At 54.4% G+C, this 23,834-nt stretch overlaps 1 protein-coding gene and 1 long non-coding RNA gene across 2 annotated transcripts; both read left to right on the top strand.

The window, feature by feature from the left end:
- The first annotated feature begins 1,081 nt into the window (after window positions 1-1,081).
- LOC144740097 (uncharacterized) lies at window positions 1,082-9,378 on the top strand. Its single transcript, XR_013589561.1, has 3 exons — window positions 1,082-1,158; window positions 6,701-6,822; window positions 9,218-9,378. It is a non-coding gene; the product is annotated as an uncharacterized LOC144740097 (long non-coding RNA).
- A 235-nt stretch (window positions 9,379-9,613) lies between these two features.
- On the top strand, window positions 9,614-23,273 carry LOC144740096 (disintegrin and metalloproteinase domain-containing protein 10-like; the record flags this gene model as incomplete). The annotated part of the gene is made up of 5 exons (XM_078622977.1): window positions 9,614-9,700; window positions 10,380-10,471; window positions 12,894-13,037; window positions 17,474-17,566; window positions 23,217-23,273. Coding segments are annotated over exons 2-5 (327 nt in total), but the record flags the coding sequence as incomplete, so codon positions are not given.
- Between the last annotated feature and the right edge of the window lie 561 nt (window positions 23,274-23,834).

Here is a 23,834-nt window from a genome sequence, read left to right as displayed (position 1 = left end):
CCATCTCCGTTCCATCTTTGTTCCATCTTTGTTCCATCTCTCGTTCCATCTCTCGTTCTAACTGTTCCATCTCTCTCGTTCCAACTCCACCGTTCCATCTCCGCCGTTCTCGCCCCCCAGGTCTCTACGGCAACCGCCTGAACGCTTTCGTGCGTCACTTTGAGGCTCTTCGCTACGACGCCGCGGATCTCCGTGCACAGCACGAGAGGGCAAAACGCTCACCAGGAGACACTCACCAACCCCTCACCCTCACCTTCCACGCCCTGGGGAGGTGAGTGGGGGGTGGGGGTGAGTGGGTGGGTGAGTGGGTGAGTGGGTGGGTGGGTAGGTGGGTGGGTGGGTGAGTGGGTGGGTGGGTGGGTGAGTGGGTGGGTGGGTGGGTGAGTGGGTGGGTGGGTGAGTGGGTGGGTGGGTGAGTGGGTGGGTGGGTCGGTGGGTGGGTGGGTGAGTGGGTGAGTGGGTGGGGGTGGTGAGTGGGGGTGGTGAGTGGGGAGTGGTGAGTGGGGGTGGTGAGTGGGGGTGGTGAGTGGGGTGGTGAGTGGGGTGGTGAGTGGGGGTGGTGAGTGGGGTGGTGACACACAGGCACGAGAGGGCAAAACGCTCACCAGGAGACACTCACCAACCCCTCACCCTCACCCTCACCTTCCATGCCCTGGGGAGGTGAGTGGGGGGTGGTGAGTGGGTGAGTGGGTGAGTGGGTGGGTGAGTGGGTGAGTGAGTGGGGGGTGGGTGGGTCAGTGAGTGGGTGAGTGGGTGAGTGGGTGGGTGGGTGGGTGAGTGGGTGAGTGGGTGGGTGGGTGAGTGAGTGGGTGAGTGAGTGAGTGGGTGAGTGAGTGGGTGAGTGGGTGGTGAGTGGGTGGGTGAATGAGTGGGTGAGTGGGTGAGTGGGTGGGTGAGTGGGTGGGTGAGTGGGGTGGTGACACACAGGCACGAGAGGGCTAGACGCTCACCAGGAGACACTCACCAACCCCTCACCTTCCATGCCCTGGGGAGGTGAGTGGGGGGTGGTGAGTGGGTGAGTGGGTGAGTGGGTGGGTGAGCGGGTGGGTGGGTGGGTGAGTGGGTGAGTGGGGTGGTGACACACAGGCACGAGAGGGCTAGACGCTCACCAGGAGACACTCACCAACCCCTCACCCTCACCTTCCACGCCCTGGGGAGGTGAGTGGGGGGTGGTGAGTGGGTGAGTGGGTGAGTGGGTGGGTGAGTGGGTGAGTGGGTGGGTGAGTGGGTGAGTGGGTGGGTGGGTGGGTGAGTGAGTGAGTGGGTGGGTGGGTGAGTGGGTGGGTGAGTGGGTGGGTGGGTGGGTGGGTGAGTGGGTGGGTGGGTGGGTGGGTGAGTGGGTGGGTGGGTGGGTGGGTGAGTGGGTGGGTGGGTGAGTGGGTGAGTGGGTGGGTGGGTGGGTGAGTGGGTGGGTGGGTCGGTGAGTGGGTGAGTGGGTGGGTGGGTGGGTGAGTGGGTGGGTGGGTAGGTGAGTGGGTAGGTGAGTGGGTGGGTGGGTGGGTGGGTGAGTGGGTGGGTGGTTGAGTGGGTGAGTGGGTGGGTGGTTGAGTGGGTGGGTGAGTGGGGGTGGTGAGTGGGGGTGAGTGAGTGGGGTGGTGAGTGGGGTGGTGGGTGGGTGGGGTGGTGAGTGGGGGTGAGTGAGTGGGGTGGTGGGTGGGGTGGTGAGTGGGTGGGTGGGTGGGGTGGTGAGTGGGGGTGAGTGAGTGGGGTGGTGGGTGGGGTGGTGAGTGGGTGGGTGAGTGAGTGTGTGAGTGGGTGAGTGGGGGGGGTGGTGAGTGAGTGAGTGAGTGGGTGAGCGAGTGGGTGAGCGAGTGAGTGAGTGAGTGAGTGGGTGAGTGAGTGAGTGGGTGAGTGAGTCTTGTTGGAATTCCCTACACCTCTGCTGTAGCAGACGGACAGAAAATATGGCATCTGTGCAGGACCGCCCTTTCCTGAAACCGCACTGGGGCTCCGCAAGCCTCTCCTCAGCGTGCCTAGCAAGGCGATGTTGAATGATCATTGCCAGGACCTTTCCCGGCACACTGAGGAGTGAGATGCCCCTGTAGTTGTTACAGTCTGTGCGGTCCCCCTTCTTAAAGAGGGGGACCACCAGGGCATCCTTCCAGTCCTGCGGAACCCGTCCAGTGGTCCAGACTGTTGTTATGATGTCATGTAGGGCAGTCTGTGCACAAACGCCACCCTCCCTCAGCATTTCGCTTGGGAGATCATCTCTGCCCGGTGCCTTTCCTGGTCTCAGACTCCGGATCGCCTTCAGTACTTCCTCAACAGCTGGCACCTCAGCCAGCCACTCACAGGGGGTGACCTCTTCTTCCAATATTTGAGGCACCGCAGCCTCAGCAGGGTCATCCCCCAACTTTTGTGCCACGATGTTTTCCTGGCCGAGAGATTTTGCCCTCCCCCAGGGCCTCACAGAAATGCTCAGCAAGTCTGCGAACCTGTTTCCTGGGGGTCGGAGATTGGACCGCCCGTTTTTTTCCCCCGAATGATGGTTATAGGGGAGCGCCCTTTTCCTGAAACCTGGTCAGACAACCCCCTACATCTTCGTGGTGCTGGACAGGCAACGCTGTCGTGGTCTGTGTGGGAGGGGGGCATTTCAGATTGACCTGACCCCTCAGGGCGTCTGTGAGCACCACAGCGGCTAAACGGGGCCTCTGGACGGGTGCGAGGGGCTGGTAACCCCTCCGCCTTCAATAAAAACCCAAAAATCCACGGCTAAAATATCTAACACGGACACGCGCACACACAGACACGCACACACAGACACGCGCACACAGACGCGCGCACAGACACACACACAGACACACACATACAGACACACACACAGATACACACACACAGACACGCACACACAGACACGCACACACAGACACGCACACACAGACACGCACACACAGACACGCACACACAGACACGCACACACAGACACGCACACACAGACACGCGCACACAGACACGCACACACAGACACGCACACACAGACACGCGCGCACAGACACGCACACACAGACGCACACACAGACACGCGCACACAGACACGCGCACACAGACACGCACACACAGACACGCACACACAGACACACACATACAGACACACGCACACAGACAGATACAGACACGCACACACACAGACACACACACAAACACAGACACACACACACAGATACATACACGCACACACAGACACTCACAACGAAAAACCATTGCGGATGGCCACGTGGAATGTTCGAACGCTCACTGCGGAGGAGAGGCTGCCACTCCTCTGTCGGGAGCTGGACCGGTACCGCCTGGATCTCTGTGGCATTCAGGAGGTCCGGTGGACCGGTTCTGGCTCCTGCCACCATGAGGGGTGGACAGTCCTCTACTCGGGGCAGGAGACTGCCAAACAACAGGGTGTGGCTCTTCTTCTGAACAAAAGAATGAAGGGGGCGTGGGAGCGTGGCGGTGAGGTGTGGGAAGCTGTAAGCCCCAGGATACTTTGGGCTCGCCTTCCCATCAACCAGAGGCGAGGAGTGGTGGTCGTGGTTACTTATGCCCCCACCGAAGACGAACATCCGTGGAGGGATGCAGGCAAAGCCGATGAGTCGGACGCTTTCTATGACCTCCTGTCACAGGTGCTGGCTAAAGTGGCCACTCGGGACAGAGTCATCTTGTTGGGTGACTTCAATGCCCGAGTTGGTCATGATGCTGGCACCTGGTCTGGAGTGATTGGAAGGCATGGGCCAGATCAGCTCAATAATAACGGTAGGAGGCTGCTAGATTTTTGTGCAGCCCATGGGCTTGTAATTACCAACACGCTCTTCCGGCATCGGCGCATCCACACAACATCATGGATGCATGCCGGGTCCAAGCAAGAACATCTGCTGGACTACATAGTGACGGACCAGCGGATGCGAGCCCATGTCCTTGACACCAGGACCTACCGTGGAGCTGATCTGCCCTCTGACCATCGACTAGTCATCTGTAAGATGCGCCTGCCATTCTTCCACTCCGGTGGTGGGTGTACACCCAGGATCCCATTCCAACCAAAAGTGGCCTGGTCTAAGTTAGCTGATGAAAGTTGCAAGCGAGAATTTCATCATCGCTTGCAGCTGGGGTTGGCATCGTCCCCCACTCCACCTGATGTCGAGGGTAAATGGGCGAGGTTTAAGACTGTGACTCATGCAGCTGCAATGGCTGCTTTGGGTACTCAGTCCAGACCTCCCCGGGAACCCTGGCTGACGGAGGAGGTGTTCAGGTTAATTGAGAAAAAGCGACAGGCCCACTCTCATCGCCTACAGCATCCCACGTCAGAGAATGAGGAGGTTTACCGCAGCCTTCGCTCGGAGGTTCGGAGAGCCGTAAGGCGCTGTAAGGATGGGTGGTGGTCGCGGGTTGCTGAGGAGATGGAGTCTGCCTCAGTGGCCCGTGATCACAAATCACTATTTAACTCCATCAAAAAAGTAACCTGCAGCGCCACACCTATTACCATCATTAGAGGAAAAAACGGTGATCCAATCTCCGACCCCCAGGAACTGGTTTGCAGATTTGCTGAGCATTTCTGTGAGGTCCTGGGGGAGGGAAAATCTCTCAGCCAGGAAAACATCATGGCACAAAGTGGGGATAACCCTGCTGAGGCTGCGGTGCCTCAAATATTGGAAGAGGTCACCCCCTGTGAGTGGCTGGCTGAGGTACCAGCTGTTGAGGAAGTACTGAGGGCGATCCGGAGTCTGAGACCAGGGAAGGCACCGGGCAGAGATGATCTCCCAAGCGAAATGCTGAGGGAGGGTGGCGTTTGTGCACAGACTGCCCTATATGACATCATAACAACAGTCTGGACCACTGGACGGGTTCCGCAGGACTGGAAGGATGCCCTGGTGGTCCCCCTCTTTAAGAAGGGGGACCGTACCGACTGTAACAACTACAGGGGCATCTCACTCCTCAGTGTGCCGGGTAAGGTCCTGGCAAGGATTATTCAACATCGCCTTGCTAGGCACGCTGAGGAGAGGCTTGCGGAGCCCCAATGCGGTTTCAGGAAAGGGCGGTCCTGCACAGATGCCATATTTTCTGTCCGTCTGCTACAGCAGAGGTGTAGGGAATTCCAAAAAGACCTACATCTCTGCTTTATTGACCTGGTCAAGGCCTATGATACCATCAGTCGGACTGGGCTCTGGGTTGTTCTTCGTGCTTTCGGAGTCCCTGACCCTCTGCTCACGATCATTAAGGACCTTCATGATGGTGAGCGGGCCCGGGTAAAACTACGTGGCCGGGAGTCGGAGCCTTTCCCTGTACACCTTGGGGTGCGACAGGGATGTCCTCTGGCTCCCACATTATTTAACATCTATTTCGACTGCGTAGTTCGTGAAGCCTTCAATAGCTGTACCGGGGGAATTACCATTTGGTACAGATATAATGGGAGGCTGATCGACGCCCGGGTGCGATCAAGGGATGGCTCCCTATTGGTCAACCACGTTATGTATGCCGATGATTTGGTAATAGCTGCTCATTCAGAAGAGGAGTTGGAGACGCTGCTGCTGAGACTGGAGCGTGCCACTAAGAGGTGGGGCCTTACCATCAGCCCCACCAAAACTAAGCACCTGCCTGGGTATTTTGTACCATCTGGCACTCCACCCCCACAACTCCCAATCGGTGATGGGGCAGTTGTGGAGAGAGTGGAGAGTTTCCCATACCTGGGCAGTGTGCTTATGACCGGCTCCAGTTTATCAGCAGAGGTCTCACTCCGAATCAGTCGAGCGGCAATATCTTTTCATCGGTTGCGTAACGCTGTGTGGAAGCTACCTGGTCTGTCGCTCCGCACGAAGCTTCAGGTCTTCTCGGCCACGGTCATTCCCTCCCTTCTCTACGCTTGCGAAACGTGGACCCCCCTAGTGGAGCATCTTCGCCGGTTGGAAACATTTAGGCTGGCCTGCCTACGATCCATCCTGGGTTTAACCAGGCTGGATTGTGTGAGGAGCTCACAAGTCCTTGAAAGATCTGGGCAAAGTCCTATCAGTGAGCTCCTCCGGCAGGCAAGGCTGCGTTGGCTGGGTCATGTAGCCCGCATGCCCAGCCACCGCATGCCTAAACAGCTTTTGTTCGGCCGGATCGAGGGGGCTAAACGGGCGCGGCACGGGCTAGAGAAGAGATGGAGTGATGTGGTACAGGAGGACGTGGAGCTGAGTGGACTTGCCGATGACTGGTACCAGCGGTGTCAAGATCGGCCTCAGTGGAGGAGGCTCGTGAAGGACGCTACTGGGCAGTTGGAGGCAGTCGCCCTCCAACAACAACGGAGGGCGGAGGAGCGACGCTCACAACAACGAGCGGAGCGCTGGGTGGCTAAAGCACAGCAAGTTGGCACAGTAGGGGGCACAGGTGGTGCATCAGCCACTCGTCTCGGTCATCTCGGTCAGTCGACCCGTGGCACCTGGGTCTGCCCCGTGACCTCCTGCCAGCGGGCGTTCGACACTTCACGTGGCCTCAGGGTGCACATGGCCTGGCACAAGCGTCGTGGTGACGTTACCGCCACTTAGTGGCGAATGGCGGTTGTTGTTGTGTGTGTGCGTGTGTCTGTGTGTGTGTGTGTCTGTGTGTGCGTGTCTGTGTGTGCGTGTCTGTATGTGCGTATCTGTGTGTGTGTGTGTGTGTCTGTGAGTGTGTGTGTGTCTGTGTGTGTGTCTGTGTGTGTGTCTGTGTGTGCGTCTTCCCCGTGTCTCCGCCTGTGCAGGCATTTCTCGCTGCGTCTCGTGCGCGACGCGTCTCTCTTCACCGAGGACTTCTCCGTGCAGGAGGGAGCCGGGGAGCCCCAAGCCTACAGCCCCTCGCACATCTACACAGGCAACATTCATGGTGCACACACACACTCACACACACACAGACACGCACACACAGACACACACACACACATAGACACAGACACACAGACACACACAGACACACACAGACACACTCACACACACACACTCACACACACACACACACAGACACACTCACACACACACACAGACACACACTCACACACACACACACAGACACACACACACACAGACACGCACACACACAGACACACACACAGACACACACACAGACACACACACAGACACACTCACACACACACAGACACACACACTCACACTCACACACACACACACACTCACACACACACTCACACACACTCACACAGTGACACACACACAGACACACACACACACACACACAGACACACACACACACAGACACACTCACACTCACACACACACACAGACACACACACAGACACACTCACACTCACAGACACACTCACACTCACACACACACACAGACACACTCACACTCACACACGCACACACACAGACACGCACACACACACAGACACACTCACACACACACACACAGACACACACACTCACACACACACACACAGACACACACACTCACAGACACGCACACACACAGACACACACACACACAGACACACACACAGACACACACACAGACACACACACAGACACACTCACACACACACAGACACACACACAGACACACACAGACACACACACACACAGACACACACACACAGACACACACAGACACACAGAGACACACACAGACAAACACAGACACACACACACACACAGACACACACACACACACAGGCACAGACACACACACAGACACACACAGACACACAGAGACACACACAGACACACAGAGACACACACAGACAAACACAGACACACACACAGACAAACACAGACACACACACACACACAGACACACACACACACACAGGCACAGACACACACACACAGACACACACAGACACACACAGACACACAGAGACACACATAGATAAACACAGAGACACACACACACACACAGACACACACACAGACACAGACACACACAGACACACACAGACACACAGAGACACACACAGACAAACACAGAGACACACACAGACACAGACACACACACACAGACACACACAGACACACAGAGACACACACAGACAAACACAGAGACGCACACACACACAGACACACACACACATTTGCCACTAAGTGGCGGTGACGTCACCATGACGCTTGTGCCAGGCCATGTGCACCTTGACGCCACACAGACATCTCTCTGTGTCTCCCTCTGTCTCTCTCTCTCTCTGTCTCTCTGTGTGTGTCTCTCTGTGTGTGTCTCTGTGTCTCTCTGTGTGTGTCTCTGTGTCTCTCTCTGTCTCTGTGTGTCTCTCTGTAAACTGTGTGTCTCTGTGTGTCTCTGTGTCTCTCTCTGTATAACTCTGTCTCTCTGTGTCTCTGTGTGTCTGTGTCTCTGTGTGTGTCTCTGTGTGTCTATCTATAACTCTCTGTGTGTCTCTCTGTGTGTCTCTGAGTGTCTCTCTCTGTCTCTGTATAACTCTGTGTCTCTCTGTCTCTCTGTATAACTCTCTGTGTCTCTCTCTGTCTCTCTGTGTCTCTCTCTGTGTCTATCTGTCTCTCTCTCTGCGTCTCTTTGTCTCTCTCTGTGTGTCTGTCTCTGTGTCTCTCTCTGTCTCTCTGTGTGTCTCTCTGTGTCTCTCTGTCTCTCGCTGTCTCTCTGTCTCTCTGTGTCTCTCTGTCTCTGTGTCTGTGTCTCTCTGTCTCTCTCTGTGTCTCTGTGTCTCTGTGTCTCTCTACGCAGGAGAGGAAGGTTCGCTAGTGCACGCCTCGATCGACGGCGGCCTCATCGAGTGTCTCTGTGTCTCTCTCTGTGTCTCTCTCTGTGTCTCTCTCTGTGTCTCTCTGTCTCTCTGTCTCTGTGTCTCTCTCTGTGTCTCTCTCTGTGTCTCTCTGTGTCTCTCTGTGTCTCTCTGTGTCTCTCTGTGTCTCTGTGTCTCTACGCAGGAGAGGAAGGCTCGCTAGTGCACGCCTCGATCGACGGCGGCCTCATCGAGTGTCTCTGTGTCTCTCTCTGTGTCTCTCTCTGTGTCTCTCTGTCTCTCTGTCTCTGTGTCTCTCTCTGTGTCTCTCTCTGTGTCTCTCTGTGTCTCTCTCTGTGTCTCTCTGTCTCTCTCTGTCTCTGTGTCTCTCTACGCAGGAGAGGAGGGCTCGCTAGTGCACGCCTCGATCGACGGCGGCCTCATCGAGTGTCTCTGTGTCTCTCTCTGTGTCTCTGTGTCTCTCTCTGTCTCTCTCTGTGTCTCTCTGTCTCTCTGTCTCTCTGTGTCTGTGTCTCTCTGTCTCTCTCTGTGTCTCTGTGTCTCTGTACGCAGGAGAGGAGGGCTCGCTGGTGCACGCCTCGATCGACGGCGGCCTCATCGAAGGCTTCATCGTCACGAGGGGAGCCGGAACCTTCTACCTGGACCACGCGGCCAGACACCGACCCTCCGCTGCCGCCACAGGCTCACTCATCTACCACGAGGACGACTTGCGTGCGTGCACTGGTGGGGGGTAGTGGTGGGGGGTAGTGGTGGTGGGGGGAGGTGTTGGTGGGGGGTAGTGGGGAGCCGGAACCTTCTACCTGGACCACGCGGCCAGACACCGACCCTCCGCTGCCGCCACAGGCTCACTCATCTACCACGAGGACGACTTGCGTGCGTGCACTGGTGGGGGGTAGTGGTGGGGGGTAGTGGTGGTGGGGGGAGGTGTTGGTGGGGGGTAGTGGGGAGCCGGAACCTTCTACCTGGACCACGCGGCCAGACACCGACCCTCCGCTGCCGCCACAGGCTCACTCATCTACCACGAGGACGACTTGCGTGCGTGCACTGGTGGGGGGTAGTGGTGGGGGGTAGTGGTGGGGGGTAGTGGTGGTAGTTGGGGTGGTGGTGGTGGTTGGGGTAGTGGTGTGGGTGGGGGTAGTGGTGGTAGTGGTGGTAGTGGGGGGTAGTGGTGGGGGGTAGTGGTGGTGGTAGTGGTGGTGGTAGTGGTGGGGGGAGGTGGTGGTGGGGGGTAGTGGTGGGGGGGGGTGGGGGGGGTAGTGGTGGTGGTGGGTGGTGGGGGGGGGGTGGTGGTGGTGTGTGTCTAACTGTGTGTCTAACTGTGTGTGTGTCTGTGTCTAACTGTGTGTGTCTAACTGTGTGTGTGTCTGTGTGTGTGTCTAACTGTGTGTGTGTCTGTGTGTAACTGTGTGTCTAACTGTGTGTGTCTAACTGTGTGTGTGTCTGTGTGTGTGTCTAACTGTGTGTGTCTAACTGTGTGTGTGTGTGTCTGTGTGTAACTGTGTGTCTAACTGTGTGTGTGTCTGTGTGTGTGTGTCTGTGTGTGTGTGTCTAACTGTGTGTGTCTAACTGTGTGTGTGTGTGTCTAACTGTGTGTGTGTGTGTGTCTGTGTGTGTGTGTGTCTAACTGTGTGTGTCTGTGTGTGTGTGTGTCTAACTGTGTGTGCGTGTGTCTGTGTGTGTGTGTGTCTAACTGTGTGTGTGTGTGTCTGTGTAGACTACCCACACCCTTATGGCTCTCTGGGTGGCTGTGCGAACCACAGCGTCTTCCACAGGATGCACAGCCGACAGCAACAGCACGCAGCGACGGTAGGGAGGAGTGTTTAGGCTGAGCGGACCTAGGGGAGGTGGGGCCAGACACACGGAGAGACACGCAGCGACACACACAGAGACACACACAGAGACACACACAGAGACACACGCAGAGATACACGCAGAGACACACGCAGAGACACACGCAGAGACACACGCAGAGACACACGCAGAGACACAAGCAGAGACACACAGACACACACAGACACACACACACAGAGACACAGACACACACACACAGACACACACACACAGACACACACACACACAGAGACACAGACACACACACAGACACACACAGAAAGACAGACACAGAGACACACAGGGATACACACAGAGACACACAGACACACACACAGAGACACACACACAGAGACACACACAGACACACACAGAGACACACAGAAACACACACACAGACAGAGACAAACAGACACACAGACACACACACAGACATGCAGAGACACACACACAGACACACACACAGAGACACATACACACACACACAGACAGAGACACACAGACACACACACAGAGACACACACACAGACACACACAGACACACACACAGACACACACACAGACACACACACAGACACACACACAGACACACACAGACACACACACAGACACACACACAGACAGACAGAGACACAGAGACACACAGAGATGGTGGTTGTGGTAGTGATGGTGGTTGTGGTAGTGATGGTGGTGATAGTGATGATGATGATGATGATAGTGATGGTGATGATAGTGATGGTGATGATGGTAATGATAGTGATGATGATGATGATGATAGTGATGGTGATGATAGTGATGGTGATGATAGTGATGGTGATGATGGTAATGATAGTGATGATGATGGTAATGGTGATGATGGTGATGATGATGATGATAGTGATGATGATGGTGATGATGGTGATGATGATGATAGTGATGATGATGATAGTGATGATGGTGATAGTGATGATGGTGATGATGATAGTGATGATAGTGATGATGATGATGATAATGATGATGATGATGGTGATGATGATGGTGATAGTGATGATGATAGTGATGATGATGATAATGATGATGATGATGGTGATGATGATGGTGATAGTGATGATGATAGTGATGATGATGATGATGATAGTGATGATGATGATAGTGATGATGATGATGATGATGATAGTGATGATGATGATGATGATGATAGTGATGATGATGATGATGATAGTGATGATGATGATGATGATAGCGATGATGATGATGATAGTGATGATGATGATGATGATGGTGATGATGATAGTGATGTTGATGATGATGATGATAGTGATGATGATGATGATGATGATAGTGATGATGATGATGATGATGATAGTGATGATGATGATGATGATAGCGATGATGATGATGATGATGATGATAGCGATGATGATGATAGTGATGATGATGATGATAGTGATGATGATGATAATGATGATGATGATAGTGATGATGGTGATGATGATAATGATGATGATGATGATAGTGATGATGATGATGATGATAATGATGATGATGATAGTGATGATGATGATAGTGATGATGATGATGATAGTGATGATGATGATAATGATGATGATGATAATGATGATGATGATAGTGATGATGGTGATGATGATGATGGTGATGATGATAATGATGATGATGATAGTGATGATGATGATGATGATAGTGATGATGATGATAATGATGATGATGATAGTGATGATGGTGATGATGATAATGATGATGATGATGATAGTGATGATGATGATGATGATGATAGCGATGATGATGATGATGATAGCGATGATGATGATGATGATAGCGATGATGATGATGATGATGATAGCGATGATGATGATAGTGATGATGATGATGATGATAGCGATGATGATGATAGTGATGATGATGATGATAGTGATGATGATGATGATAGTGATGATGATGATAGTGATGATGATGATAGCGATGATGATGATGATAGTGATGATGATGATGATAGTGATGATGATGATGATAGTGATGATGATGATAGTGATGATGATGATAGTGATGATGATGATAGCGATGATGATGATAGTGATGATGATGATAGCGATGATGATGATGATGATAGCGATGATGATGATAGTGATGATGATGATGATAGTGATGATGATGATGATAGTGATGATGATGATAGTGATGATGATGATAGCGATGATGATGATGATAGTGATGATGATGATGATAGTGATGATGATGATGATAGTGATGATGATGATAGTGATGATGATGATAGTGATGATGATGATAGCGATGATGATGATAGTGATGATGATGATAGCGATGATGATGATGATGATAGCGATGATGATGATAGCGATGATGATGATGCTGCTGCTGCTGTTGGTTGCCGTGGTTACAGGAACCCACCAACACTTCGTCCCACCACTCCTCGCCTCGCCTGCGCAGGGCTCTGGGCCCGGAACAGAAGACTTGCCTCCTCTTCATCCAGACGGACCACCTCTTCACGCAACACTACGGCTCTCGCGATAACGTCATCGCTCAGGTGATGAGGGGGGGTTACCGTGGTTACCGTGGTGGTTATCGTGGTTACCGTGGTTGTCGTGGTGGTTAACGTGGTTACCGTGGTGGTTACCTCTTCACGCAACACTACGGCTCTCGCGATAACGTCATCGCTCAGGTGATGAGGGGGGGGTTACCGTGGTTACCGTGGTGGTTATCGTGGTTACCGTGGTTGTCGTGGTGGTTAACGTGGTTACCGTGGTGGTTACCTCTTCACGCAACACTACGGCTCTCGCGATAACGTCATCGCTCAGGTGATGAGGGGGGGTTACCGTGGTTACCGTGGTGGTTACCGTGGTGGTTATCGTGGTTACCGTGGTTGTCGTGGTGGTTAACGTGGTTACCGTGGTGGTTACCTCTTCACGCAACACTACGGCTCTCGCGATAACGTCATCGCTCAGGTGATGAGGGGGGGGTTACCGTGGTTACCGTGGTTACCGTGGTGGTTATCGTGGTTACCGTGGTTGTCGTGGTGGTTAACGTGGTTACCGTGGTGGTTACCTCTTCACGCAACACTACGGCTCTCGCGATAACGTCATCGCTCAGGTGATGAGGGGGGGTTACCGTGGTTACCGTGGTTACCGTGGTGGTTATCGTGGTTACCGTGGTTGTCGTGGTGGTTAACGTGGTTACCGTGGTGGTTACCTCTTCACGCAGCACTACGGCTCTCGCGATAACGTCATCGCTCAGGTGATGAGGGGGGGTTACCGTGGTTACCGTGGTGGTTACCTCTTCACGCAACACTACGGCTCTCGCGATAACGTCATCGCTCAGGTGATGAGGGGGGGTTACCGTGGTTACCGTGGTGGTTACCGTGGTGGTTACCGTGGTTGTTAACGTGGTTGTTAACGTGGTTACCGTGGTGGTTACCTCTTCACGCAGCACTACGGCTCTCGCGATAACGTCATCGCTCAGGTGATGAGGGGGGGTTACCGTGGTTACCGTGGTGGTTACCTCTTCACGCAACACTACGGCTCTCGCGATAACGTCATCGCTCAGGTGATGAGGGGGGTTACCGTGGTTACCGTGGTGGTTACCTCTTCACGCAACACTACGGCTCTCGCGATAACGTCATCGCTCAGGTGATGAGGGGGGTTACCGTGGTTACCGTGGTGGTTACCTCTTCACGCAGCACTACGGCTCTCGCGATAACGTCATCGCTCAGGTGATGAGGGGGGGTTACCGTGGTTACCGTGGTGGTTACCTCTTCACGCAGCACTACGGCTCTCGCGATAACGTCATCGCTCAGGTGATGAGGGGGGTTACCGTGGTTACCGTGGTGGTTACCTCTTCACGCAGCACTACGGCTCTCGCGATAACGTCATCGCTCAGGTGATGAGGGGGGGTTACCGTGGTTACCGTGGTGGTTACCTCTTCACGCAACACTACGGCTCTCGCGATAACGTCATCGCTCAGGTGATGAGGGGGGGTTACCGTGGTTACCGTGGTGGTTACCTCTTCACGCAACACTACGGCTCTCGCGATAACGTCATCGCTCAGGTGATGAGGGGGGGTTACCGTGGTTACCGTGGTGGTTACCTCTTCACGCAACACTACGGCTCTCGCGATAACGTCATCGCTCAGGTGATGAGGGGGGGTTACCGTGGTTACCGTGGTGGTTACCGTGGTTGTTACCGTGGTTGTTACCGTGGTTGTTACCGTGGTGGTTAACGTGGTTGTTAACGTGGTTGTCGTGGTGGATGCCGTGGTTAACGTGGTTGTCGTGGTGGTTAACGTGGTTACCGTGGTGGTTACCTCTTCACGCAACACTACGGCTCTCGCGATAACGTCATCGCTCAGGTGATGAGGGGGGGTTACCGTGGTTACCGTGGTGGTTACCGTGGTTGTTAACGTGGTTGTTAACGTGGTTACCGTGGTGGTTACCTCTTCACGCAGCACTACGGCTCTCGCGATAACGTCATCGCTCAGGTGATGAGGGGGGGTTACCGTGGTTACCGTGGTGGTTATCGTGGTTACCGTGGTTGTCGTGGTGGTTATCGTGGTTACCGTGGTGGTTACCTCTTCACGCAACACTACGGCTCTCGCGATAACGTCATCGCTCAGGTGATGAGGGGGGGTTACCGTGGTTACCGTGGTTACCGTGGTGGTTATCGTGGTTACCGTGGTTGTCGTGGTGGTTAACGTGGTTACCGTGGTGGTTACCTCTTCACGCAGCACTACGGCTCTCGCGATAACGTCATCGCTCAGGTGATGAGGGGGGGTTACCGTGGTTACCGTGGTGGTTACCTCTTCACGCAACACTACGGCTCTCGCGATAACGTCATCGCTCAGGTGATGAGGGGGGGTTACCGTGGTTACCGTGGTTACCGTGGTGGTTATCGTGGTTACCGTGGTTGTCGTGGTTGTTAACGTGGTTACCGTGGTGGTTACCTCTTCACGCAGCACTACGGCTTTCGCGATAACGTCATCGCTCAGGTGATGAGGGGGGGTTACCGTGGTTACCGTGGTGGTTACCTCTTCACGCAACACTACGGCTCTCGCGATAACGTCATCGCTCAGGTGATGAGGGGGGGTTACCGTGGTTACCGTGGTTATCGTGGTTACCGTGGTTGTCGTGGTGGTTAACGTGGTTACCGTGGTGGTTACCTCTTCACGCAGCACTACGGCTCTCGCGATAACGTCATCGCTCAGGTGATGAGGGGGGGTTACCGTGGTTACCGTGGTGGTTACCTCTTCACGCAGCACTACGGCTCTCGCGATAACGTCATCGCTCAGGTGATGAGGGGGGGTTACCGTGGTTACCGTGGTGGTTACCTCTTCACGCAGCACTACGGCTCTCGCGATAACGTCATCGCTCAGGTGATGAGGGGGGGTTACCGTGGTTACCGTGGTGGTTACCTCTTCACGCAGCACTACGGCTCTCGCGATAACGTCATCGCTCAGGTGATGAGGGGGGGTTACCGTGGTTACCGTGGTGGTTACCTCTTCACGCAGCACTACGGCTCTCGCGATAACGTCATCGCTCAGGTGATGAGGGGGGTTACCGTGGTTACCGTGGTGGTTACCGTGGTTGTTACCGTGGTTGTTACCGTGGTTGTTAACGTGGTTACCGTGGTGGTTACCTCTTCACGCAGCACTACGGCTCTCGCGATAACGTCATCGCTCAGGTGATGAGGGGGGGTTACCGTGGTTACCGTGGTGGTTACCTCTTCACGCAGCACTACGGCTCTCGCGATAACGTCATCGCTCAGGTGATGAGGGGGGGTTACCGTGGTTACCGTGGTGGTTACCTCTTCACGCAGCACTACGGCTCTCGCGATAACGTCATCGCTCAGGTGATGAGGGGGGGTTACCGTGGTTACCGTGGTTACCGTGGTGGTTATCGTGGTTACCGTGGTTGTCGTGGTGGTTAACGTGGTTACCGTGGTGGTTACCTCTTCACGCAGCACTACGGCTCTCGCGATAACGTCATCGCTCAGGTGATGAGGGGGGGTTACCGTGGTTACCGTGGTTGTCGTGGTGGTTAACGTGGTTACCGTGGTGGTTACCTCTTCACGCAGCACTACGGCTCTCGCGATAACGTCATCGCTCAGGTGATGAGGGGGGTTACCGTGGTTACCGTGGTGGTTACCGTGGTTGTTACCGTGGTTGTTACCGTGGTTGTTAACGTGGTTACCGTGGTGGTTACCTCTTCACGCAGCACTACGGCTCTCGCGATAACGTCATCGCTCAGGTGATGAGGGGGGGTCACCGTGGTTACCGTGGTGGTTACCTCTTCACGCAGCACTACGGCTCTCGCGATAACGTCATCGCTCAGGTGATGAGGGGGGTTACCGTGGTTACCGTGGTGGTTACCGTGGTTGTTAACGTGGTTGTTACCGTGGTTACCGTGGTGGTTAACGTGGTTGTCGTGGTTGTTAACGTGGTTGTCGTGGTTGTTAACGTGGTTGTCGTGGTTGTTAACGTGGTTACCGTGGTGGTTACCTCTTCACGCAGCACTACGGCTCACGCGATAACGTCATCGCTCAGGTGGGGGGGTTACCGTGGTTACCGTGGTTACCGTGGTGATTACCGTGGTTAACGTGGTTACCGTGGTTGTTAACGTGGTTGCCGTAGTGGTTATCGTGGTTACCGTGGTGGTTACCGTGGTGGTTGCCGTGGTTACCATGATGGTTACGGTGGTTATTGTGGTTGTTACTGTGGCGGTTACCGTGGTGGTTACCGTGGTGGTTTCCGTGGTTACCGTGGTGGTTACCGTGGTGGTTACCGTGGTGGTTGCCGTGGTTACCGTGGTTACCATGATGGTTATGGAGGTTATCGTGGTTACCGTGGCGGTTACCGTGGCGGTTACCGTTGTTTTTAACGTGGTGGTTCGTGTCGTTACCGTGGTGGTTGCCGTGGTGGTTGCCGTGGTGGTTGCCGTGGTGGTTGCCGTGGTGGTTGCCGTGGTTACCGTAGATTGCAGGCCACGTGAAGGCTCTGGATGCCATCTACCAGAACACAAACTTCAACGGCATCCGTGGAATCAACTTCATGGTGAAGAGAGTCAGGGTGAGAGTACACTCACCACTCACTCACCACTCACTCACTCACCACTCACTCACCACTCACTCACTCACTCACTCACCACTCACTCACTCACCACTCACTCACTCACCACTCACTCACCACTCACTCACCACTCACTCACCACTCACTCACCACTCACTCACCACTCACTCACCACTCACTCACTCAGTCAGTCACTCACTCATCACTCACTCACCACTCACTCACTCACCACTCACTCACCACTCACTCACCACTCAGTCAGTCAGTCACTCACTCACCACTCACTCACTCACCACTCACTCACTCACCACTCACTCACTCACCACTCACTCACCACTCACTCACCACTCACTCACCACTCACTCACTCACCACTCACTCACCACTCACTCACCACTCACTCACCACTCACTCACTCACCACTCACTCACCACTCACTCACTCACCACTCACTCACCACTCACTCACCACTCACTCACCACTCAGTCAGTCAGTCACTCACTCAGTCACCACTCACTCACCACTCACTCACTCACTCACCACTCACTCACCACTCACTCACCACTCACTCACTCACTCACCACTCACTCACCACTCACTCACCACTCACCACTCACTCACCACTCACTCACTCACCACTCACTCACCACTCACTCACCACTCACTCACCACTCAGTCAGTCAGTCACTCACTCACCACTCACTCACTCACCACTCACTCACTCACCACTCACTCACTCACCACTCACTCACCACTCACTCACCACTCACTCACCACTCACTCACTCACCACTCACTCACCACTCACTCACCACTCACTCACCACTCACTCACCACTCACTCACTCACCACTCACTCACCACTCACTCACTCACCACTCACTCACTCACCACTCACTCACCACTCACTCACCACTCACCACTCACTCACCACTCACTCACTCACCACTCACTCACCACTCACTCACTCACCACTCACTCACCACTCACTCACCACTCACTCACTCACTCACCACTCACTCACCACTCACTCACCACTCACTCACCACTCACTCACCACTCACTCACTCACCACTCACTCACCACTCACTCACCACTCACTCACCACTCACTCACCACTCACTCACCACTCACTCACTCACTCAGTCAGTCACTCACTCAGTCAGTCACTCACTCACTCACTCAGTCATACACTCACTCAGTCAGTCACTCACTCACTCACTCACCACTCACCACTCACTCACCACTCACTCACCACTCACTCACTCACCACTCACTCACCACTCACTCACCACTCACTCACCACTCACTCACTCAGTCAGTCACTCACTCAGTCAGTCACTCACTCACTCACTCATACACTCACTCAGTCAGTCACTCACTCACTCACTCACCACTCACCACTCACTCACCACTCACTCACCACTCACTCACTCACTCACTCACCACTCACTCACCACTCACTCACTCACTCACCACCCACTCACCACCCACTCACTCACTCACTCACCACTCACTCTCCACTCACTCACTCACTCACTCACTCACTCACCACTCACCACTCACTCACCACTCACCACCCACTCACCACCCACTCACTCACTCACTCACCACTCACTCACCACTCACCACCCACTCACTCACTCACTCACCACTCACTCACCACTCACTCACCACTCACTCACCACTCACCACCCACTCACCACCCACTCACTCACTCACCTCACTCACTCACCACTCACTCACCACTCACTCACCACTCACCACCCCACTCACCACCCACTCAGCTCCACTCACTCACCACTCACTCACCACTCACTCACCACTCACCACCCACTCACCACCCACTCACTCACTCACTCACCACTCACTCACCACTCACTCACTCACATCACTCACCACTCACTCACCACTCTCACTCACCACTCACTCACTCACTCTCTCACCAGCTCAGCTCACTCACCTCTCACTCAGCACCACTCCACTCACTCAGTCAGTCACTCACCTCACTCACTCACCTCACTCACCTCACTCACTCACCACTCTCACGTCACCACTCACTCACTCAGTCAGTCACTCACTCACTCAGTCACTCACTCACTCACCACTCACTCACTCACTCAGTCACTCACTCATACACTCACTCACCACTCACTCACTCACCACTCACTCACTCACTCATACACTCACTCACTCATACACTCACTCACTCATACACTCACTCACCACTCACTCACTCACTCACCACTCACTCACTCACCACTCACTCACCACTCACTCACTCACCACTCACTCACTCACCACTCACTCACCACTCACTCACCACTCACTCACTCACCACTCACTCACCACTCACTCACTCACCACTCACTCACTCACCACTCACTCACCACTCACTCACCACTCACCACTCACTCACCACTCACTCACTCACCACTCACTCACCACTCACTCACTCACCACTCACTCACCACTCACTCACCACTCACTCACCACTCACTCACTCACTCACTCACCACTCACTCACCACTCACTCACCACTCACTCACCACTCACTCACCACTCACTCACTCACCACTCACTCACCACTCACTCACCACTCACTCACCACTCACTCACCACTCACTCACCACTCACTCACTCACTCACTCAGTCAGTCACTCACTCAGTCAGTCACTCACTCACTCACTCAGTCATACACTCACTCAGTCAGTCACTCACTCACTCACTCACCACTCACCACTCACTCACCACTCACTCACCACTCACTCACTCACCACTCACTCACCACTCACTCACCACTCACTCACCACTCACTCACTCAGTCAGTCACTCACTCAGTCAGTCACTCACTCACTCACTCATACACTCACTCAGTCAGTCACTCACTCACTCACTCACCACTCACCACTCACTCACCACTCACTCACCACTCACTCACTCACTCACTCACCACTCACTCACCACCCACTCACTCACTCACCACTCACCACCCACTCACTCACTCACTCACCACTCACTCACCACTCACTCACTCACTCACCACTCACTCACCACTCACTCACCACTCACCACCCACTCACCACCCACTCACTCACTCACTCACCACTCACTCACCACTCACCACCCACTCACTCACTCACTCACCACTCACTCACCACTCACTCACCACTCACTCACCACTCACCACCCACTCACCACCCACTCACTCACTCACTCACCACTCACTCACCACTCACTCACCACTCACCACCCACTCACCACCCACTCACTCACTCACTCACCACTCACTCACCACTCACTCACTCACCACTCACTCACCACTCACTCACCACTCACTCACTCACCACTCACTCACCACTCACTCACCACTCACTCACTCACCACTCACTCACCACTCACTCACTCAGTCAGTCACTCACTCACTCACTCACCACTCACTCACCACTCACTCACTCACCACTCACTCACTCACCACTCACTCACTCAGTCAGTCACTCACTCACTCAGTCACTCACTCACTCACCACTCACTCACTCACTCAGTCACTCACTCATACACTCACTCACCACTCACTCACTCACCACTCACTCACCACTCACTCACTCAGTCAGTCACTCACTCACCACTCACTCACTCACCACTCACTCACTCACCACTCACTCACCACTCACTCACCACTCACTCACTCACCACTCACTCACCACTCACTCACCACTCACCACTCACCACTCACTCACCACTCACTCACCACTCACTCACTCACTCACCACTCACTCACCACTCACTCACCACTCACTCACCACTCACTCACCACTCACCACTCACCACTCACTCACCACTCACTCACTCACCACTCACTCACTCACCACTCACTCACCACTCACTCACTCACTCACCACTCACTCACCACTCACTCACCACTCACTCACCACTCACTCACTCACCACTCACTCACCACTCACTCACCACTCACTCACCACTCACTCACTCACCACTCACTCACCACTCACTCACTCACCACTCACTCACTCAGTCAATCACTCACTCACTCACTCACCACTCACTCACCACTCACTCACTCACCACTCACTCACCACTCACTCACCACTCACTCACCACTCACTCACCACTCACTCACTCACCACTCACTCACCACTCACTCACTCACCACTCACCACTCACTCACCACTCACTCACCACTCACTCACCACTCACTCACTCAGTCAGTCATACACTCACTCACCACTCACTCACCACTCACTCACTCACCACTCACTCACCACTCACTCACTCACTCACTCACCACTCACTCACCACTCACTCACCACTCACTCACCACTCACTCACCACTCACTCACCACTCACTCACTCAGTCAGTCATACACTCACTCAGTCAGTCACTCACCACTCACTCACCACTCACTCACCACTCACTCACTCAGTCAGTCACTCACTCACCCACTCACTCACTCACTCACCACTCACTCACCACTCACCACTCACTCACCACTCACTCACTCACCACTCACTCACCACTCACTCACCACTCACTCACCACTCACTCACCACTCACTCACCACTCACTCACTCACCACTCACTCACCACTCACTCACCACTCACTCACCACTCACTCACCACTCACTCACCACTCACTCACTTCATGGTGAAGAGAGTCAGGGTGAGAGTACACTCACCACTCACTCACTCACTCACCACTCACTCACTCACCACTCACTCATACACTCACTCACCACTCACTCACTCACCACTCACTCACTCACTCACCACTCACTCATACACTCACTCACCACTCACTCACTCATACACTCACTCACTCATACACTCACTCACTCATACACTCACTCATACACTCACTCATACACTCACTCATACACTCACTCACTCACTCATACACTCACTCACTCACTCATACACTCACCACTCACTCATACACTCACTCACTCATACACTCACTCACTCATACACTCACTCACTCATACACTCACTCACTCATACACTCACTCATACACTCACTCACACACTCACTCACCACTCACTCACCACTCACTCATACACTCACTCACTCATACACTCACCACTCACTCACCATTCACTCATACACTCACTCACACACTCACTCACCACTCACTCATCATACACTCACTCACTCACTCATACACTCACCACTCTCTCACCACTCACTCATACACTCACTCACTCACTCATACACTCACCACTCTCTCACCACTCACTCATACACTCACTCACACACTCACTCACCACTCACTCATACACTCACCACTCACTCACCACTCACCACTCACTCACCACTCACTGATACACTCACTCAGTCAGTCACCTCACTCTGTCAGTCAGTCAGTCACTCACCCACTCACTAACCCACTCACCCACTCACCCACCCCACTCACCCACTCACCCACCCACCCACCCACTCACCCACCCACCCACCCACTCACCCACTCACCCACCCACCCACTCACCCACCCACTCAATCAATCACCCACTCACCCACTCACTCAGTCACCCACCCACTCACCCACCCACCCACTCACTCACCCACCCACCCACCCACTCACCCACCCACCCACCCACTCACCCACCCCCTCTCTCTCTCCTCACCCTCACCAGGTGAACGGCACGGACGAGGCACGTGACCCCACGAACCCGTTCCGCTTCCCCAACATCGCCACTCACCCCACTCACTCACCCACTCACTCACCCACTCACTCACCCACTCACTCACCCACTCACTCACCCACTCACTCACCCACTCACTCACCCACTCACTCACCCACCCACCCCCCTCTCTTCTCACTCACCCACCCACCCACTCACTCACCCACCCACCCACCCACTCACCCACCCACCCACTCAATCAATCACCCACTCACTCATCCACCCACCCACCCACTCAATCAATCACCCACTCACCCACTCACTCAGTCACCCACCCACTCACCCACCCACCCACTCACCCACCCACTCACCCACCCACCCACCCACTCAATCAATCAATCACCCACTCACCCACCCACCCACTCACCCACTCACTCACCGACCCACCCACTCACTCACCCACCCACCCACCCACCCACTCACCCACCCACCCACCCACCCACCCACTCACCCACCCACTCAATCAATCACCCACCCACTCACCCACCCACCCACCCACCCACTCACCCACCCACTCACTCATCCACCCACCCACCCACTCACCCACCCACCCACCCACCCACCCACTCC

The sequence above is a fragment of the Lampetra planeri genome, unplaced genomic scaffold (assembly GCF_965212315.1).
Source record: "Lampetra planeri unplaced genomic scaffold, kcLamPlan1.2.h2 scaffold_1900, whole genome shotgun sequence".
NCBI classification, from domain to species: Eukaryota; Metazoa; Chordata; class Hyperoartia; order Petromyzontiformes; family Petromyzontidae; genus Lampetra; species Lampetra planeri.
Note: the sequence above shows the minus strand (reverse complement) of the source record. Positions and strands in the feature narration are given on the sequence as shown.